The sequence below is a fragment of the Pollicipes pollicipes genome, unplaced genomic scaffold, assembly GCF_011947565.3.
Source record: "Pollicipes pollicipes isolate AB1234 unplaced genomic scaffold, Ppol_2.1 Scaffold_6052;HRSCAF=7182_pilon_pilon_pilon, whole genome shotgun sequence".
In the NCBI taxonomy this organism is placed as follows: Eukaryota; Metazoa; Arthropoda; class Thecostraca; order Pollicipedomorpha; family Pollicipedidae; genus Pollicipes; species Pollicipes pollicipes.
The window spans coordinates 25,905,442-25,923,250 of NW_023596805.1; the positions used below are offsets into that span (position 1 = coordinate 25,905,442).

General features: G+C 55.3%; 1 protein-coding gene across 1 annotated transcript in view; it reads left to right on the forward strand.

Moving 5' to 3' along the window:
• The first annotated feature begins 1,540 nt into the window (after positions 1–1,540).
• LOC119104397 (collagen alpha-1(I) chain) overlaps positions 1,541–17,809 on the forward strand; it is a 41,113-nt gene continuing 24,844 nt past the window's right edge. Inside the window, exons 1-5 of the mRNA XM_037228094.1 lie at positions 1,541–2,032; positions 13,224–13,300; positions 14,076–14,226; positions 14,981–15,116; positions 15,351–15,819. Coding sequence (XP_037083989.1) covers positions 1,541–2,032; positions 13,224–13,300; positions 14,076–14,226; positions 14,981–15,116; positions 15,351–15,819 — 1,325 coding nt within the window. The remainder of the gene's footprint in view (positions 2,033–13,223; positions 13,301–14,075; positions 14,227–14,980; positions 15,117–15,350; positions 15,820–17,809) is intronic.

Genomic DNA, 17,809 nt, shown 5'->3' on the forward strand with positions numbered 1-17,809 from the left:
CTCCCGTACCCGGAGCCTCCGCTCCTGTCCGGGGTCCGTCCCCGGATTCGCATCCTCCGCCCCTGTCCGGGATCCTTCCCCGGACCCGGAGCCTCCACCCCTGTCCGGGATCCGTCCCCGAGCCCGGAACCTCCGCTCCTGTCCGGGGTCCCCTCCCGCACCCGGAGCCTCCGCTCCTGTCCGGGATCCGTCCCCGGATTCGCAGCCTCCGCCCCTGTCCGGGATCCGTCCCCGGACCCGGAGCCTCCGCTCCTGTTCAGAAGTCCGGTGCGGCCGGGCGAAAGTGCCCGTCGCGTCTCGGCCACTGCCAGCCGTGTCTGCCGCTGGCCGGACGTCGGATTAACGTACCGCGGGCCGCGGGCACAAGGCTACCCGGTCACAGCGCCGTACACCGAGACGGCGTTCCCGGCCACCTGGACACGACCGAGCAGACTGGGGAAGATCCGGTACCTGCACACGACGGAACAGACATGAAAGAGTCTCTGCAGCGTCACGAGAGGACAGAGATGGGCTGAGAATCTATGTAGACTTATTCTGGAGCAGATCACGGCGGGCATGTACAAACCGTTCTGCGACAGGATATCTGTCCAGACAGGTGCCTAAAGTCGGAGCCAGCGGCAGTATCTCCGCGGAAGAGGACCACGGAACAGGCCGCGACATGGAGTCTGGCCGGAGTCAGCTGCGGCGACCTGTCGGCCCAGATGTGTCAGCACGGCCCGCGCGACAGGACCTGCTCGGGGAGTGGCGCAGCGGCACCAGCGCCGAGTCACGGCGCAGCCGGCTGCGTGCCGTGCCGAGTCACGGCAGGGAAGACGGCGCCACCCGGCCGGCGGCGCGTCTGGGTCAGCGCCAGGCGTGTCACGTCCGCGCCGCCACCCGAGCGTGACGTGACACCCGGGTGTCAGCTAACGCCCGCGGCGAGAGCGTGTCATGCCACGCGCCCGGTGGTCACCGACGGGCGGGGCGCCGAGCGTCTCGTGCTGTATGCCAAATCACTGGCGTCATTTTAATGGTACCCGGACATCTACAACAGCACGCGATGGTGCATGGGGCCACACACCTTGTTCCGACAGAACACGAAGCTGCAGGGCCCGGCCGTGCATGGGGCCGGAGGGTGCGGCTCAGCGCCGCACTGGCTCGGTCCCCGCAGCAGTGCAGCCACCGCCGCCGCCGCCGCTGCCGCCGCCGCCGCCGGGCCTTGCCCTGGAAGTGGGCTAGTGAAATTTGGGGTCAGCGGCGGCGGCGGCGGCGGCGGCGGCCGCGGCGGCTCCGTTCAGGCGGCGCGCGTGGTAGCTACAGGAGCGGCGCCGGCCACGGCATCGTGGAACGCCAACGGCCGGCCGGTGTGCTGAGGCGGGATGTCGTCAAGACGAGCGATATGATGCTGAGGCGGGATGTCGTCGATATGATGCTGAGGCGGGATGTCGTCAGGACGAGCGATATGATGCCGAGGCGGGATGTCGCTAAGACGAGCGATGTGATGCTGAGGCGGGATGTCGTCAAGACGAGCGATATGATGCTGAGTCGGGATGTCGTCGATATGATGCTGAGGCGGGATGTCGTCAAGACGATCGGTATGATGCTGAGGCGGGATGTCGTCAAGACGAGCGATATGATGCTCAGGCGTGATGTCGCCAAGACGAGCGATGTGATGCTGGGGTGGGATGTCGTCAAGACGATCGATATGATGCTGAGGCGGGATGTCGTCAAGACGATCGATGTGATGCTGAGGCGGGATGTCGTCAAGGCGAGCGATACGATGCTGAGGCGGGATGTCGCCAAGACGAGCGATGTGATGCTGGGGTGGGATGTCGTCAAGACCATCGATATGATGCTGAGGCGGGATGTCGTCAAGACGATCGATGTGATGCTGAGGCGGGATGTCGTCAAGACGATCGATATGATGCTGAGGCGGGATGTCGCCAAGATGAGCGATGTGATGCTGGGACGGGATGTCGTCAAGACGATCGATATGATGCTGAGGCGGGATGTCAAGACGATCGATGTGATGCTGAGGCGGGATGTCGTCAAGGCGAGCGATACGATGCTGGGGTGGGATGTCGCCAAGACGAGCGATATGATGGAGCGCGGGACGCGCAGTCAGATACTTAATGTCGTGTTTCGTTGGTAGCTGATGAGGTAAGAAAAACCGCCAGGGTGCGCGTTGACACTTATGTCAGGACTGGTTATTGGAAGTGCCGTCATAAATCAAGTGGGCAGCAACCGACCAGGTAACACAAGTATCGGACAACTGTGGTCAAGACAACGGCGTTTATAGCCGACAACAGTCCTAGCTGTCTACAGTACCGGTTAGATAAATAACGGCGCAAATAATATTGTGTCTTAGTGACGCAGCCTCAACATTAGTCACGGAGGAACGTCCGCTGCCAAGCAAGATGGAACCCACAGCCATAATGCGATGAGGGGAGAGTGGCAATAACTGAGCCACGCGGCACGCGAGGGTCGTTTCCAGGGACCGCAGTATTGCGCCGCCCCCTCCTCTGATACCGCCGAGGACGCACCCTCATTAGCGGCCTTGTGATTGCGCGTGTGACAAACGACCCGTTTGACGTAATGATTGGGAGCCCATTCGGTTTCGGTGCGTCGCCGCTATGCCGTCATTTCGTGGGCAGTGGCGTTTTAAACTGGAGCAGACATCTGGCCAGCACCCAAGGAACCGGCCAAGGACTCGTTACGCTGCCAACGGCCGATTACCGGCCGCAGGGCGCGGTCTCCAGCTGCGCGGCGGCGGTGCGGACAGCCGGCAGCAGCCGCCGACGTCGGCAGCAGCCGCCGATGAGGCAGAGGCGCAGCAGGCAGCAGCCGCCGACACAGGGGCGCAGCCGGCAGCAGCCGCCGATAAGGCAGAGGCGCAGCCGGCAAATGCTGCGGCTCTCTGCAAGGAAGGACTTTCAGGATAGCCAGTCTCCACTGACGTCTCTCTCCTTGCCAATTTACATGTTTAGACTACGTTTATGTTCGAAAATTGATCAGGCCTTGCTGAAGGAGAATTGGATTGCCCCATGCGTTCTTCGACCCACACCCGGCGGAAAGTCACTCACTCGCGAACATTCGGGAGGAGTGGCGCTCCGGGGCCGGCTGCTGTGTAGTGTGACGATAAGCATGTTCTAATAAAGTTCTACAGCTAAACGTCTGCACAAAGCTTAGAACGTTCTATCTCTTGACACTTAAGGCTTTTAGCATTTGACGACAACATGTTTGTGACAATGACATCCGTTTAGTCTTGTTTCTGATCAAAATATCGCCACTGCTGGTGCCTGAATGACAAGGTGCGTAGAAACGCTGGTGGCGAGTTTTACGTGGTTTATTAGAGCGAAGGCAAAGCATGCACCGGGACGCACTTTTTTCGTGAGACATTTCGGGCGAGCGATATACGCAGTGTTGTGTTGGTGTGTTGAGGGAATCCCTTTTGCGGGGACGTTCGGCACCGGCCAGCCAGGGGGAGAAGGCAACCATACAGCGCAGGCCAATGATAAAAGCAGCCTTACGTAGGTGGTAAAACATTGACCATTCTCAGGCAGGCGTCAAAGAAAAATTGGACATTCCTCAACAGCATGTGTTCAAGATAATGCGAGTAAAGCATCGCCGTTAGGAAAACGCTTCCGTTGCAAGCGAGATACAACGTCTTATTTGTAGCCGAGATACACAGATGGGAGCAGAAGGTAACCTGTCGAGAACTGAAGGAATCGCTGGGACTCTGAAGCCAAGCGAAGTCACGGCGATTCTGGACGACGGTTATTTTCCGTTAGACCGCTCAGATATTCCGACTAACAAAGGGTTCTAACAGTGCAGAGAGAGAGAGAGAGAGAGAGAGAGAGAGAGAGAGAGAGAGAGAGAGAGAGAGAGAGAGGAGAGAGAGAGAGAGGGAGAGAGAGAGAGAGAGAGAGAGAGGAGAGAGAGAGAGAGAGAGAGAGAGAGAGAGAGAGAGAGAGAGAGAGAGAGAGAGAGAGAGAGAGAGAGAGAGAGAGAGAGAGAGAGAGCACCGACAGGGACATTCGGTATCTGAGAAGAGGAGTGCACAAATAGGACATTGTTTGAGGAACCATTCCGCAAACTATGAAATTAGCAAATGTGCTATGATCTACAGGACCACTGTGAACCAGCCTTCATTCAGAAAAGAGTAGCTAACTGCAATTAAAGATGTCTACGTGTGCTAAATCGAGAACACCACTCAGTATGCAAAAGGAGGACAATACGGAAAGATACACTGTTTGGTGCCATGCTCTAAGGTGAGTCCAGATACCTAAACTTTGTGTCCATGCTAGGTAGACAAGAGGACACAAAAGACTGCACCTTGGCGTCCCTGCCCGGGAGACGATTGAGAGAACTCTAAAAAGCCACTCCAATTTACTGGCAGTTGCACGTTTGACGACGTTGACTTCCATGCTTTGATTAAAACAAAGTGCGCTGGGGTCCTAAAAAGATGACTGAAAGCACGGCGAGCCATTCACCCACGAGCCTGCGATGGCGCCTTATTGTACGACAGATAACGTCGCGGTGGGGCCGGACCTGGTCTGGCCTGGTCTGGCCTGGTCTGGCATGTCATAGCGTCGGGAGCAGTGTTGCAGAGCGAGGCCCGATCTCAGTGGAAGGGCCGCGGCAGAATCAGAAGGATGTAGCAGGGAGGTCACGGCAGCATCAGAGAGAAGCGGCAGCGAGGTCCCGGCGGTATCAGAAGGGTGCAGCAAGGGGGTCCTGACAGCCTCAGAGGGATGTTACAGCAGGGAAGTCCCGGCAGCTTCAGAAGGATGCAGCAGGGTGGCCACAGTAGCATCACAAGGAGGGGTGAGGGAGGGGGGGGGGTGGTGGTACCGGCAGCACCAGAAAGATGCAGAAGGGAGATCCCGGCAGGATCAGGAGGCAGCAGGGAGGTCACGACAGCATCAGCAGTGTGGGGTTCGCGCGATGCTCGACGGCCGGCGGCAACCGGGGCCAGCTGTCGCATTTTGACGTCACTGAGGGAGCACGATAAGCGACGGATGACAGACTCGTACGAAAAAACGTACAGCCCCGTCCCGCTCGCTCCTGGAGCAGGAGCGAGCGGGACGGGGCAGGAGCAGGCCCCGGGGGCCTGCTCCTGCCCCGTCCCGCGCGCTTGCATGTCACGGAGACCTGCTCCTGCCCCGTCCCGCACGCTCGCATGTCACGGAGGCTTGCTCCTGCCCCGTCCCGCACGCTCGCATGCCGCGGAGGATTGCTCCTGCCCCGTCCCGCGCGCTCGCATGCCACGGAGGATTGCTCCTGCCCCGTCCCGCACGCTCGCATGCCACGGGGGCTTGCTCCTGCCCCGTCCCGCACGCTCACATGCCACGGAGGATTGCTCCTGCGCCGGTCCACGCGATCGCCCTGTTTTTCCTCCAAAGCCAAGCAATATGGCTCTCTTTGCGCCTCCCCGGCACAGGCGTGACCCAGTCAGATCAGGGGTGCTCAGAATTTCTCACAGCTATCACGTCTGATGCTGAACGCCAGAATACCACCGATCGGAGGATCCGAGTGTGCTTAAAGCGGGAGGTGCGGGCATTAGCGCGTATGTCATGTGTTGTATTGTTGTGTTGTATTGTATTGTGAAAAGCGTGCGCCAGCCGAACTGCGTGGCGGGACACCGAGGATAAGACAACTGGACAAACACGAGCTGCACGCGAGAGCTCTCGTGCGGTCTAGCTCACGAGAACCTGGCTAAATTTCAGCTGATGATTCAATTTAGACTGGAATATCATGCAGAAATGTGATATGATGTAGGCATTCCATGCTTGGGGAGCGCTCATACACCGGTCATAAATTATCAAAAGTCGAACACGTTTGAGCTCGAGGGCCTCGAGGGCATTAGCGGGCCGTCATTAGCTGACTTTGGCTAATGACTACTTTAAGCCTTTTCATCTATGATTTTTCCCTACCTATCACATAACACAATTCCTTCGGGTCTGCACCACCTCTTCGCCTGCTTTCTTACGTTTTTTTTCATCTTCCTAGTTGGGAGTGCCGCGACTTGATTTTATGTTTTCTGGTGTTAACGTACGGTTTACTGCGTCGCTGGGATTGAGGGAGCGGCACTCCTGGTTACCTGTTCTTGGGTAACGGCATAGAAAAAAGGGCGCAAGGTGATCAAGTTTTTGTTTGTCATTCCTCTCCTTATTTTTGATATTTTATTCTGGCAAGTGACTAGTGAAGAGGGAAACGCGACAGTCGGCTGAGCGCATGCTTGTATTAGATCACTATGCACAAACACACAACACTCAGGCTATCAGTTTTGTTTCTCGCACCATGGGATCCCAGGGCATCCCGGATCTGTCACGACAGTGCTACTGGTGCTGACAAGTTCAACACGACGAAACACCTGTCACTGTGTCACTTTCGATATGACGTCCGTCATCTGCAGGGTGACATCAGCGTGAGGTAGCGCGCAAGGAACGCGTCACGTCCTCGAATTTCTAAAGATGAGCGAGTGCCTTGCTCGCGTGACAGTGCGCGAACGCTCGCGAGTGAGGCCCATGACCGCTCTGCGGCTACACCGCGTACCAGCGGAACGGTCGTTACGGTGTGACCCCTCAACAGCCGGCGGCTAATGACCTAACCGGCGGCCCGCCGCCTTTTTGTGGGTTCCACAGCGAGCGCCAGCCGATCATGGACGTCGATGTACCGCGTTACCACACCGTCGCCTACAGCATAGCGTCGGACGAGTCTCTTAATCGGGCGGCATGCCACGAGCGTGTGGCCGTCTGTGAGGCGTGTGACGTGTGGGCCTGGCTGCGACACCCCTGGCGACATAGTGGGGTGTCCGGTGCTGGTGTGCCCCGGTCCGGCGCGGCGATGACACAGCGGGGTGTCCGGTGCTGGTGCGCCCCGGACCCGCGGAGCGGCGTTACAGCGGGGTGTCCGGTGCTGGTGTGCCCCGGCCCGCGGGGCGGCGTTACAGCGGGGTGTCCGGTGCTGGTGTGCCCCGGCCCCGCGGGGCAGCGGTACAGCGGGGTGTCCGGTGCTGGTGTGCCCCGGCTCCGCGCGACGGCGGCACAGCGGGGTGTCCGGTGCTGGTGTGCCCCGGCTCCGCGCGACGGCGGCACAGCGGGGTGTCCGGTGCTGGTGTGTCCCAGCCCCGCGCGACGGCGGCACAGCGGGGTGTCCGATGCTGGTGTACCCTGACCCGGCGCGGCGGCGGCGGTCCTGCTGGGCTCCGGCCCGGCGCGGCGGCGGTACAACCGAGTGTCCGATGCTGGTGTGCCCCGGTTCGGTGTGGTGACAGCGGCCCCGCCGGACCCGCCCGCCGGCGTGACACGTGACCCCGGGCACACAGCGGTGCCGGTCGGGTGGCCTGCAGGCGGGCAGGTGAGCTTGACAGGAGCTCCAGGGGCGGATGACCTACCGGCGGGCAGGTGAGTCTAGCAGGAGCTTCAGTGGCGGATGACCTACCGGCGGGCAGGTAAGTCTGGCAGGAGCTCCAGGGGCGGATGAACTGCCGGCGGGCAGGTGAGTTTGGCAGGAGCTCCAGGGGCGGATGACCTGCAGGCGGGCAGGTGAGTCTGGCAGGAGCTCCAGGGGCGGATGACCTGCCGTCGGTCAGGTGAGTCTGACAGAAACTTCAGGGGCGGATGACCTGCAGGCGGGCAGGTGAGCCTGGCAGGGGCTCCAGGGGCGGATGACCTACCGGCGGGCAGGTGAGTCTGGCGGGAGCTCCAGGGGCGAATGACCTACCGGCGGGCAGGTAAGTCTGGCAGGAGCTCCAGGGGCGGATGACCTACCGGCGGGCAGGTGAGTCTGGCAGAAGCTCCAGGGGCGGATGACCTACCGGCGGGCAGGTAAGTCTGGCAGGAGCTCCAGGGGCGGATGACCTACCGGCGGGCAGGTGAGTCTGGCAGGAGCTCCAGGGATGGATGACCTGCCGGCGGGCAGGTGAGTCTGGTGGGAGCTCCAGGGACGGATGACCTGCAGGCGGGCAGGTGAGTCTGTCGGGAGCTTCAGGAGCGGATGACCTGCAGGCGGGCAGGTGAGTCTGGCAGGAGCTCCGGGGACGGATGACCTACCGGCGGGCAGGTGAGTCTGGCAGGAGCTCCAGTAGCGGATGACCTGCAGGTGGGCGGGTGAGTCTGGCAGGAGCTCCAGGGGCGGATGACCTACAGGCGGGCAGGTGAGTCTGGTAGGAGCTCCAGGGGCGGATGACCTGCCGGCGGGCAGGTGGGTCTGGTAGGAGCTCTAGGGGCGAGTGTCGTGCTCCGCCGGCGATATTATCGCGGCGAGTACTCGACGCGGCAGTGTGCCACGTTTGAGGAATGACACGTCCACCGCTGATGATGAACCCCGCTGAGGCTTCGGTAAATGACCAGCTCCCAGCGAAAAGTGACATGCGTGAGTGGAACATCTAGAGTTGTTAGCCATGCGGCCGTCGGTTTCTGCGCCTGTAAAAGTGAAAAATAAAGACGGAGACAGAAAGAGTCTGCGACAATAAGTGACGAACAGTACGAATGCCAGTCGCCAGGGCACTTTTTTATTTCTAATTATTTCCTTCGGCAAAGGTTGAGCACGGCGGTGGCGTCCGACGCGAACCCGTCATTTTCGTCGTGAGTTCTTGAGTGAGTTCTCACGTGAGTTTCGTCGTGAGCTCTTGTGCTAGACAGACAGGTGCCTGCTTACTAATGTTGGTTTCTAGTTTCCACGCTCTCCTGACAAAGGGACCCTTAGTTCCGCTTGGCTATTAAAAAAAATTCACCCAATTTCCCGGTTTCTAACCGCTGTTTTGCAAACACAGCTCCTTGCTTTCTGCTCATCACTGCTGTTTTACAAGTAAAGATATGGTTTCCTGGTTCTCATCAGTTCTTTCATGGCTACAAATATAAGTTCCTAGTCCCCACTGGTTTCACTACAAACATAACAACATATTTGCTGGCTCTCGCTAGCATTCCACAAACGCCAGACACTGGTTTCCTAGCTCCCAACAGTTCTTTTACACACACCAGGCCCTGATTCCAGGCTCCCTCTGGCGCTTTGGCTTCCACTGACGCAGTGTATTCCAGTCTTTTATTCCTGTCGAGCTCCATCCCGTTTGAATTTCCCTAAGTCGGTTGTTATCCCTTTTGTGTCTGTCCGTCCATTTCTTCCGCTTCAGCTTCTGTGTCTGTAGACTTCTAACCATTTTGCTATTTTTCCTTCGACTTTTTGCGTTTTAAATTCTACCCCTGGCTAGGGATGGTGGACCGAAGACGGAGAGGGGAGCGGTAGGGCCTGGTCGCTTTTCCGACAGATGTTTAGATATGCCTGCGCGCCTTTTGACACTGAAACTGCCGTTACACACAAGAGCTCGTGGTTTCAATTCTATGAATGATTAACACATGTTCCGGGGTAGGATATGCCGGTCGTCCTTGAAGGCGTCGTTCTCTCTGCTCTGGTGGAGCCGAGGGTGCGGGGGCACCGCTGGCTTGTGTAACACGGGCACCAGTCCGGCAGGTTCCCCGGAGAGGGACGGAACCCGTCATGGCGGCGGCACCACCTCACACATGCGGAGAGTAACGCAGCACTCACGCACCGGGCGCATTCCTACGCCTTCACCACAAACATGCGCTTCATTAGTGTCCGTCACCCATAAAAATGACGCTCCTTTCTAATAACTTTGTACAGTACAGCTGGTGTTTCAGAATCTTTATCTCCTAAAATGCTGGTACATCTCCGGACCTGCGAGCCATGGATTCGTATCTGGTTTCAGTGGGCGTTCCATTCACCAGCATGACCTCTTCCAAACAAGGCTGAACTCTCCACAGCATGCTGGGCGTCAGTGTCAAACGCGCTGGGTTCTCCCTGCTCGCACCTGGGAGTGGATGGCGGAGATCGGCGGTGGCGACGCTGGCAGGACCTGGCGGCCTCTTGCCACACACCCGTCCCCACTTCCCTCATGTTGTGAAAAACTGGCTTGGCTTATAAAATCGGAACTAGACAAAACCAGTGCCAGTGTTACAGCCGAGGAGCAAGATGAAGGTAGGTGCATGTCCAGAGCTGCGCTAGCGCACGGACGCTGTTTATCTCAATGTCTGTTTTTTTGCTCTTGCTTGTATGTCTCAAAACAGAATCCTTTTTGTCCCTTGTTTCTCGACTTTATTAATTGTCAAGTGTCGAAAAGTTGACCAGTTGTCTTTTATGTAAGCAAGAAAGGTTTTAAGATCCCGGCCATTCGTCAGTATGAATTGGAATTGCTATATTGAAAATGATTAACCTCCATTAGACCAGGAGTGGTGAAACATCGTTATCAAGGGAGTATTGGTCAGATTTTAGACCCGAAGCGCAGCTTCGAAGCATCGTATTTCCTCAAAATATGAAATGCTGGCCTGATAACCTCGTTCATTCAGAGCCTCCTGTTATATTATGGGTCTTTCACTTTCACCATCAAACTTGCAACTCAATAAGTTCCCCGTCGAATACGAACAACACAAGTGGTGTCTAGATTATGACCGTTTTTCTCCACGGGTCTTTAATCTTAAAGTGATTACAAATGTACTGTATTTAAAAGCATTTGCTGCGCCTTCTTCACTGCGTAAGTGGTACGCAATGGCACATAATGCTTCCATCGTTGACAACGTTTGCACGTTAACTACCCTTGAATCTCAAAACAGTTTTGTTGTTTTGTTGTATCATCACTTGATATGGCACAACGTTAGGTATATAACCCCACGGCATGCGTGCACCTGCACACTGGTCTAAAAATCATAGTGGCTGGGCAAAAGCCATCGTTTCAAGGTAAAATTAGGCGCTTCATGCAATGCTGGCGTTTCACATAACATCCGTAAAAATGTCATTGTTTCGCTACATGACTTAAAAGTTCAAGTGTTGCATGAAATGCCCGCGAGGCTGTCGGCGTTTTCTGTATTATCACTGTACTTGCCCGACGGAAAATCTCATCTTTAAGCATTTCATGAAATGCCTGAGGATTATTGGGTAGTTCAAGTAAGGCCTGACTGAAACGAATATGGAATGTTTGTTTTAGACGTTTTGCGCGTGATGTTTCAATGATAAAAAATGCTGAACAATTAAGATCGTTTAAAGGGTACCGATAGCAGTATGGTTAAGTTGCGCGTCTGGGAAACCAGAAGTATGGGTTCGATTCCCAGTGCTGCTTGCCCTTTATTGTCAGGGTGAGAGATAACCGATACCATATAGCCTCAGCAGCTGAGTGTGAGGTAAAGACCCAGTGAAGACAATACTATGCAATGTGTTTTTACCTTATAGGACATAACTAACGGTACCAATTCCTTATGCATCGACCACGCAGTGCTCAACCATTTTAAGTCGTAACTCAATCAATCGCCGGATATGTATCATCGATCAATTCATTTTCTAAAAGATGCCCGCAGCCGTGACCGAGTGGGTCAGTAAGCCCGACCCCAGTACGTGCCAGACACATGGGTTTACGTCGCAGAGGCGGCTGCCTGCTTGACTCGCAGATGTCAGCGGGGGAGGGGGGGGGGGGGGAGGGGGGAGAGGACCTCCGCGGCTACACCACCTGTATGTTGCGTTTGTCGTGACTTTATTTCTTGCTCTTTCAATGTTCGCGATGTTCTGATTTGAATAAAGCATGCAAATTTGAAAAGAGGGGTTAGATCTGAAACAAAATGATAGCTTACGCTAAGAACACTGAAAAAGAGGAGGCTTAAGAAAAACTGCTGGCACCTTGCGGGTCAAAGCGTGGTCAGTTTATCGCTATTGATAAGACTGTCCAGGTACTTTTCGGACATGAAGATCTCGCATCACTGTTGATGATTTGCTTGATGAACGCTCTGAAAGCGTCGGACAGGTGGTGATCCGTGACAAATTATTTTGCCTCATATTCCTTGGTGGTGAAATTAAACTTTACCTTCCTACACTTTTGAGCCGTATAGTTACAACCAGCCAAAAAAGGCGACATGTTACGATTATATAGATATTACCCTTCGCGAAGCCACGTAGGGAAAGTCAGGGACGCATGTCTGACGATTGTAAGACTCCCACGTGATCTGTCCTTAACTGGACCACTCCCTCTCGGGGCACATTTTAACTGAACCACTCCCTCTCAGGACACATTTGAACTGGACCACTCCCTCTCAGGACACATTTGAACTGGACTACTCCCTCTTGCGACACATTTTAACTGGACCACTACCTCTCGGGACATATTTAACCGGATCACCCCCTCTCGGGATGCGTTTTCACTGGATCATCCCCTCTCGAAACGCATTTTAAGCGATTCTTGCTGACTCCCCCGACATTGGTATGTGACTCTGTGATGCTGGAACCACAGTTTGTTGAATTCGAACCACTGATTTGGAAGGGTGGCGGTCCTGTTTAAGACGAAGCACGCCCGGTTCCCCCATTTCCACTTTTAGGTGTACTGAAGCACACTTCGAGGAATTTAAGAAACTTTGCCAACTGGTGGGTATCCTATATTTATGTCATTGGACAAGGTTCGGCTTTTTCAGTCACTTCTCTGACCGTCTGTTGCAGGTCATTCCGCTGGTAGTTTTGGCTCTTCTGGCTGGCGGGGCGCCGGTAGGCGCTAATGATGGCAATCGTGAAACAAATGCCATCACTCTCCAAGATGACCAGAGCAGCCCGGAAGCCGACGACGGCGCTCCTCTACAGGCGGATGGCGCTCAGCAAGAAGAGCAGCCGGTCTTCACGCCTTTTTATGACGATGGAAACGGAGATGACGACGTTGTGACGGTAATGATATTAAAATTATGTTTAAAATAATTATCAAAATGTGAGGGTAATTATCACCTCAACATTCCGAGCTTGTGCTGCTGATATCTTACTGTGGTTTGATAGCGTAGGGCAAGACCTTTTTCTTATTGTTGAAGTCCGTTCAGAAAAATGATGCGTGTTTAACCTTCTGACTGGTGAACTCCTTCTCACATGTCCTATTTCTTTTGTTTTACATTCAGATAATGAGATATCTCGTTTCTACACAATCGCGCAAAGGGAAGGTGGAACAGGGATAGACACTGTTGCACGCAGCATGCGGTAAAATTTTGGTACCTATACCTTACTGATTGCTCTGCTGATAACTCTGCATGCTGATATACCTTACTGATAACTCTGCATGCAATTCGATACTGCAACGGTACCGCTAGTACCGATCATCATGTCATGGTGGCATCGTACCAAAATCTGACATCGCTTCTGTACACACTTGAAGTGCTGTTAAGCTGCCGTGACCGCTCTGACGTCTCTCGTGTGACCCGTGTTGACAGGTGGAGGAGCTACACGGCCGGGAGGGCACGTACCAGGTGGAAGAGGTGGGCCAGGGCCAGCGTGCCACCGACGCCAGGTGAGCGCGCAACTCTGATGACAGCCTGCTGCTATCGACGGCCTGGGCTGACCAATTCTCAGTTTATTTTTGCTCAAACGAGCAGGCAATTAACGTGCCGTAAAAGGACCTTAAGCACCTGTACAACTCTGGCATGTGTTGAACGTGGGAAACATTGCCCCTTTTGCGCCTTTTTTCCACAACACACAGAAGAAATCATTGACAAAAACTGCGAGCATCGCTACAAAACACTCACTTCCCACTGGACCCATTCTGGAGCCAACATCTTTCCACTAAACCCATTCTGGAGCCAACATCTTTCCACTGGACCCATTCTGAAGCCAACATATTTCCACTGGACCCATTCTGGAGCCAACATCTTTCCACCGGACTCATGATGAAACCAATATCTTTTAAACGCTGCAGCATAATCCGTCAACGGCTGCGACAAGAAGCGTAACAAGGCAGGACATTTCATGCGGCTCTGCGCAAATTAAACCTCCACTCGATTTTCGGGTGGTTCCCAATGTCTTTCAACGTGCCGCATCGCTGCGGCAATCATTGGGTCGTGCACAGCGAGTAGTGTCTAGTGTGAGTAGTGTCTGGTTATCGTTTCACGTGTACACAGACTTGCGTGTACCTGACTCAAAACGGCGCAGATCAGGCCGCTGGTAAATAAATGAGGAAGGTACCTGCCAAACTTATGCCATGGAAGGCTTGTATGTACCTAACTATCATAGCGTGCATTGCTGCATTTCACTGCTGACATAACAGTTAGTATTTTGATGTCGGGCAGTCGCGAGCAGCTGAGATGTCAGGCGGGATATAACGACCGGCAGTGTTACAGGGAGACGAGCAACAGTTACCAGAACGTGGAAGACGTGAAGACATTCAACAGCGAAGTCCATGAATATGAATATTACCCATACGAGAGCTTTGGGAAGCACGTAAGAGCACTTGAGCACGGTCACTGTCACCATACCCGACTTGGCGCGGTACGGCGGTCATGATCAGAACGTCGGCGACTACGGGCGTCTGCCGTTAGTGATATGACAGGTTTGCAGTTCACAGTGCTTACATTTGTCTCATGTCCTTGGCAGCTGGCGCCTGGTTTGCGTAGCTGTGCGCTGTCGCAGCCCCGCAAAGCTCCGCGATAGGCCTTTGGGGGAAGACCAATCACCAAAGTCATGCGGGAGAGACATCAGAGCTTTGCAAGCCCCTGCTGTGCCTCACTCTTGTGTGTCATCGACCAGACGAGTGCAGTGCAAGACAGGTGCTTCCGCAGCTTAATGCACGAACCTTTATGTCGCTGAGAACAACATGACCCCGATACTTGTGACCCCGCCTACGACAGATGAGATACCCGTTCCACCAAAACTTGCCACAAGGTGCCACATTTGGCAAAACGCTTGTGTGCTAATCAAACATGTGCACTTCAAACCCTTTCCAATCACGATTGATGCATACGAAGCTGGCGGGTGTAGCAGTTTCCAAAGTGTGACGCCCCCCCCCCCCACCATGAATGTCCTGGAGCCTCGCTACATCGCCCCCTCGAGCGTGGCGAGCCTCTGAGTCCGCATCCGTGTTCGTGTCTGCATGCGGCGCGCGACGACCGATCGGCCGTGCGTGCAGCCCCCGCGTCAGCCAGCTGGCCGCGTACGCGTGAGACCGCAGCGTAACACGCCGGCTCGGCCCGCTCAGGTGACGGTGGTGGAGCCGATCATGAGCTACGCGTACGCCCACCCGGTGATGCGGCCGTACCAGACGCAGCAGCCCGGCTACCACCCGCTGCGTACTGTCTCCTACGTACCGGTGCAGTTTCCGTCGTACAAGCACGGTACGGTTTACCAGAACCCGCCTTCCACCAGCAGCTATCCCGCAAGCGTACCCTCCGAGAACGCCTGGTCCTACCTCGGTCCACCGGCCGCCCCCTCCGGCTATCACAGCGCCGGCGACCAGCAGCACGCGGCGCAGCCCACCTACGGCGCGCAGGGAGGCGCTGACACCGCCGGCGGCGGGTACCTCGGGCCCCTGAGGTACACCGCGCGGGACTGGCCGTACGCGACAACAGCGGCGGACGCGGCGCCGGCTGAGGACCAGCCGGCCGTGGGAGACGGCGAGGCTCTGGGTCCCGTGCCGGACGCGACGGCAGCGGCCGACACCGTCGAGGCGGTCGACTCGGATCAGGCGGCGGCGGCCTCCGTCCTGCGTGAGGTGGTCGTGGCGCCGGCGTGGGCGGCGCGCGCGGCCGCGCCAGCCGCCACCGTGTCTGACCCTTCTGCGGTCGCCGCTGCGCCGGTGCAGTCCCAGTGGCAGCCCACGCCGACCCAGTACCAGCTGGTACCCGCCGGCAGCCAGCACGCCACCGTGCCGCCCGTCGACTACGGTCACGTGTACCGGAACGGACGCGTGCAGCGCGCCGGCGACTTCGGCGGCTATGACCGCCGGCACGTCCGCGAGGGCAACATCCCCGGCTACTACATCAGCTGCGTGAGGGGCGACAGCGGCGAGCCGGTGGTGCACCTGGTGCCATTCGCGGAGTGAGCAGACGTGTAACACCGGTGGGCGGAGGGCGGGGAAGAACGGGCGGCGGGCCAGTGGGCGGCGGGCGGCTGGCAGACTGCGGGTACCGGTAGCGGTGCGGGTGCCGGTACCGGTACCGGTAGGGGCCGTTGGTCCAGACGGTGAAGGATCTGCTAGAATCGTCAGAGTGTTGTTATAGCTCACTTTGCTAGAAAACGGGTGATGCTGCGCAAAGTAGTGCAGTGATTTACTCTTACTTAGCACGCGAGCGTAGACAGAACATTGCTCGGTGTTTGGCAATGTGAACACGAGTCATACTCACTAGTTTCACATTCTGAAGTGTTGTTATGATGCCGGTGGCACTGATATTCAAGCCATGGAATTGTGCAATATGATGTTTTTGACGTTCGAGTTTGTAATTTCTTGTGCTTATGAGATGCGTAATAGTGAGCACACGATTTACCTCTGGACGATATGCCGTTCGAGTCGGAGCGCATTGCAAATTTATAAACTCAGCTTTGCCAAAATTGTAACTGGAACAGATTTGGGTTGTTGTATGCAGCTTGGCATGCCATAGAATATCGCCTTACCTCATTTTTCTGGCCCATGTTTTGATGCGATGTATGCAATGTGTTAACCGACGGTTGCGAGCCTGCACAAAATGATAATGGGATCAGATGTGTTTGTTTTGTCTTCCGAGAGAAATACTGGAGCGCTCTGGTTAACATTGATCCTATGGTGCAACATTTCGTCGTGATAACATTAGCATCTTTTTATACGAACTTTATGCAACATTATGAACGCTTCAGGCATTCGTAACGTTGCACTCTTGTCTGCCAGCACCATTGTTAAATAAGGGTATGCTGTTTGACCTCTGACAAGTTAGGAAATATTCCATTTTGTAATGGAAGTTCCATTGTCCATCTAACAACCAGCAATATTGGCCGGCTGCCTCCTATCGCTTCTCGTTGCACGGAAGTCGGCTCGGGTGCGACACGAAATGACAGTTTTCATCTGCTTTGCTTGCGCATCTCCGCAGTGGGATTATTCTCCACCTCTGAATACTCAGGCTTGGATATCGAGGTTCGCCTGCCTTTCGTTCCACCTCATTCACCACGTAACTCTGACGAACAAAACGGCTTCGTTTATGACGCCTAATTGCTTGCTTCCCGCATACGGAGGCCTGTTCTTGAACAGCGTGGTTACGCGCCTCTCCATCAGAGAGGATAACATCACGAAGCTTTGCTGGAAGGCGACGCCTGACATAATGAATGGGTCATAGAATAAACTGAATGACCCTTTTACGGCCACAATGGGTCATCAGGCAGCGGAGGGGGCCGACAGTTTCGAGAACAGTTTGGAGCACTCTCGGTTTCTCTGAAACAATGTGACGCAACAGGCCGGGCCATCCCATTGGTTTTTCAGCGGGCCGGACTGGCATGCCCTTTCGAAAGTGAATCGTCGCTGCTGCACGCCACAAAAACTGGTCTCCCCGGCCGGCACCCCACCTCAAGCGGCTTGATCTGATAATGCATCCATCTATGTGGTTTCATAATGCCTGCCACGGTTAGCTCATGGTAGCATATTTAAGGAAAACTTGCCTGACGACTGTTTTGTGCATTGACATCAAGATGTAAGTCAGTGGATTCTCCAAGTGTGGTTTTTGTCTTAATCATCCGTTACCCTTCTTCAAGCAGTGACTGGGGATCACGGACCCGTGGGTTCTTGCAGATGTCCTATGGCAGTCCTATTGCGGGAGCGCTACCTCACGACGACCTGGTAACCAAGGGCCCGTCACATTGACATCCCGTGGTATGTCAGTAATGCAACAGGACGTCTGCATTGGCGATAATTATTACTAGCCCGCCAGAGACCCACCCATTTAGATTGTCTGATGGTACACTGGTTTGCGTTTCGAAGAGTGAACCAAGTTCTGGCAAACATTGGTGTTTAAGCGCCTTACATTTCACTGACGTAGCTCATGATACGCCAGGCTAATGCGGTGTT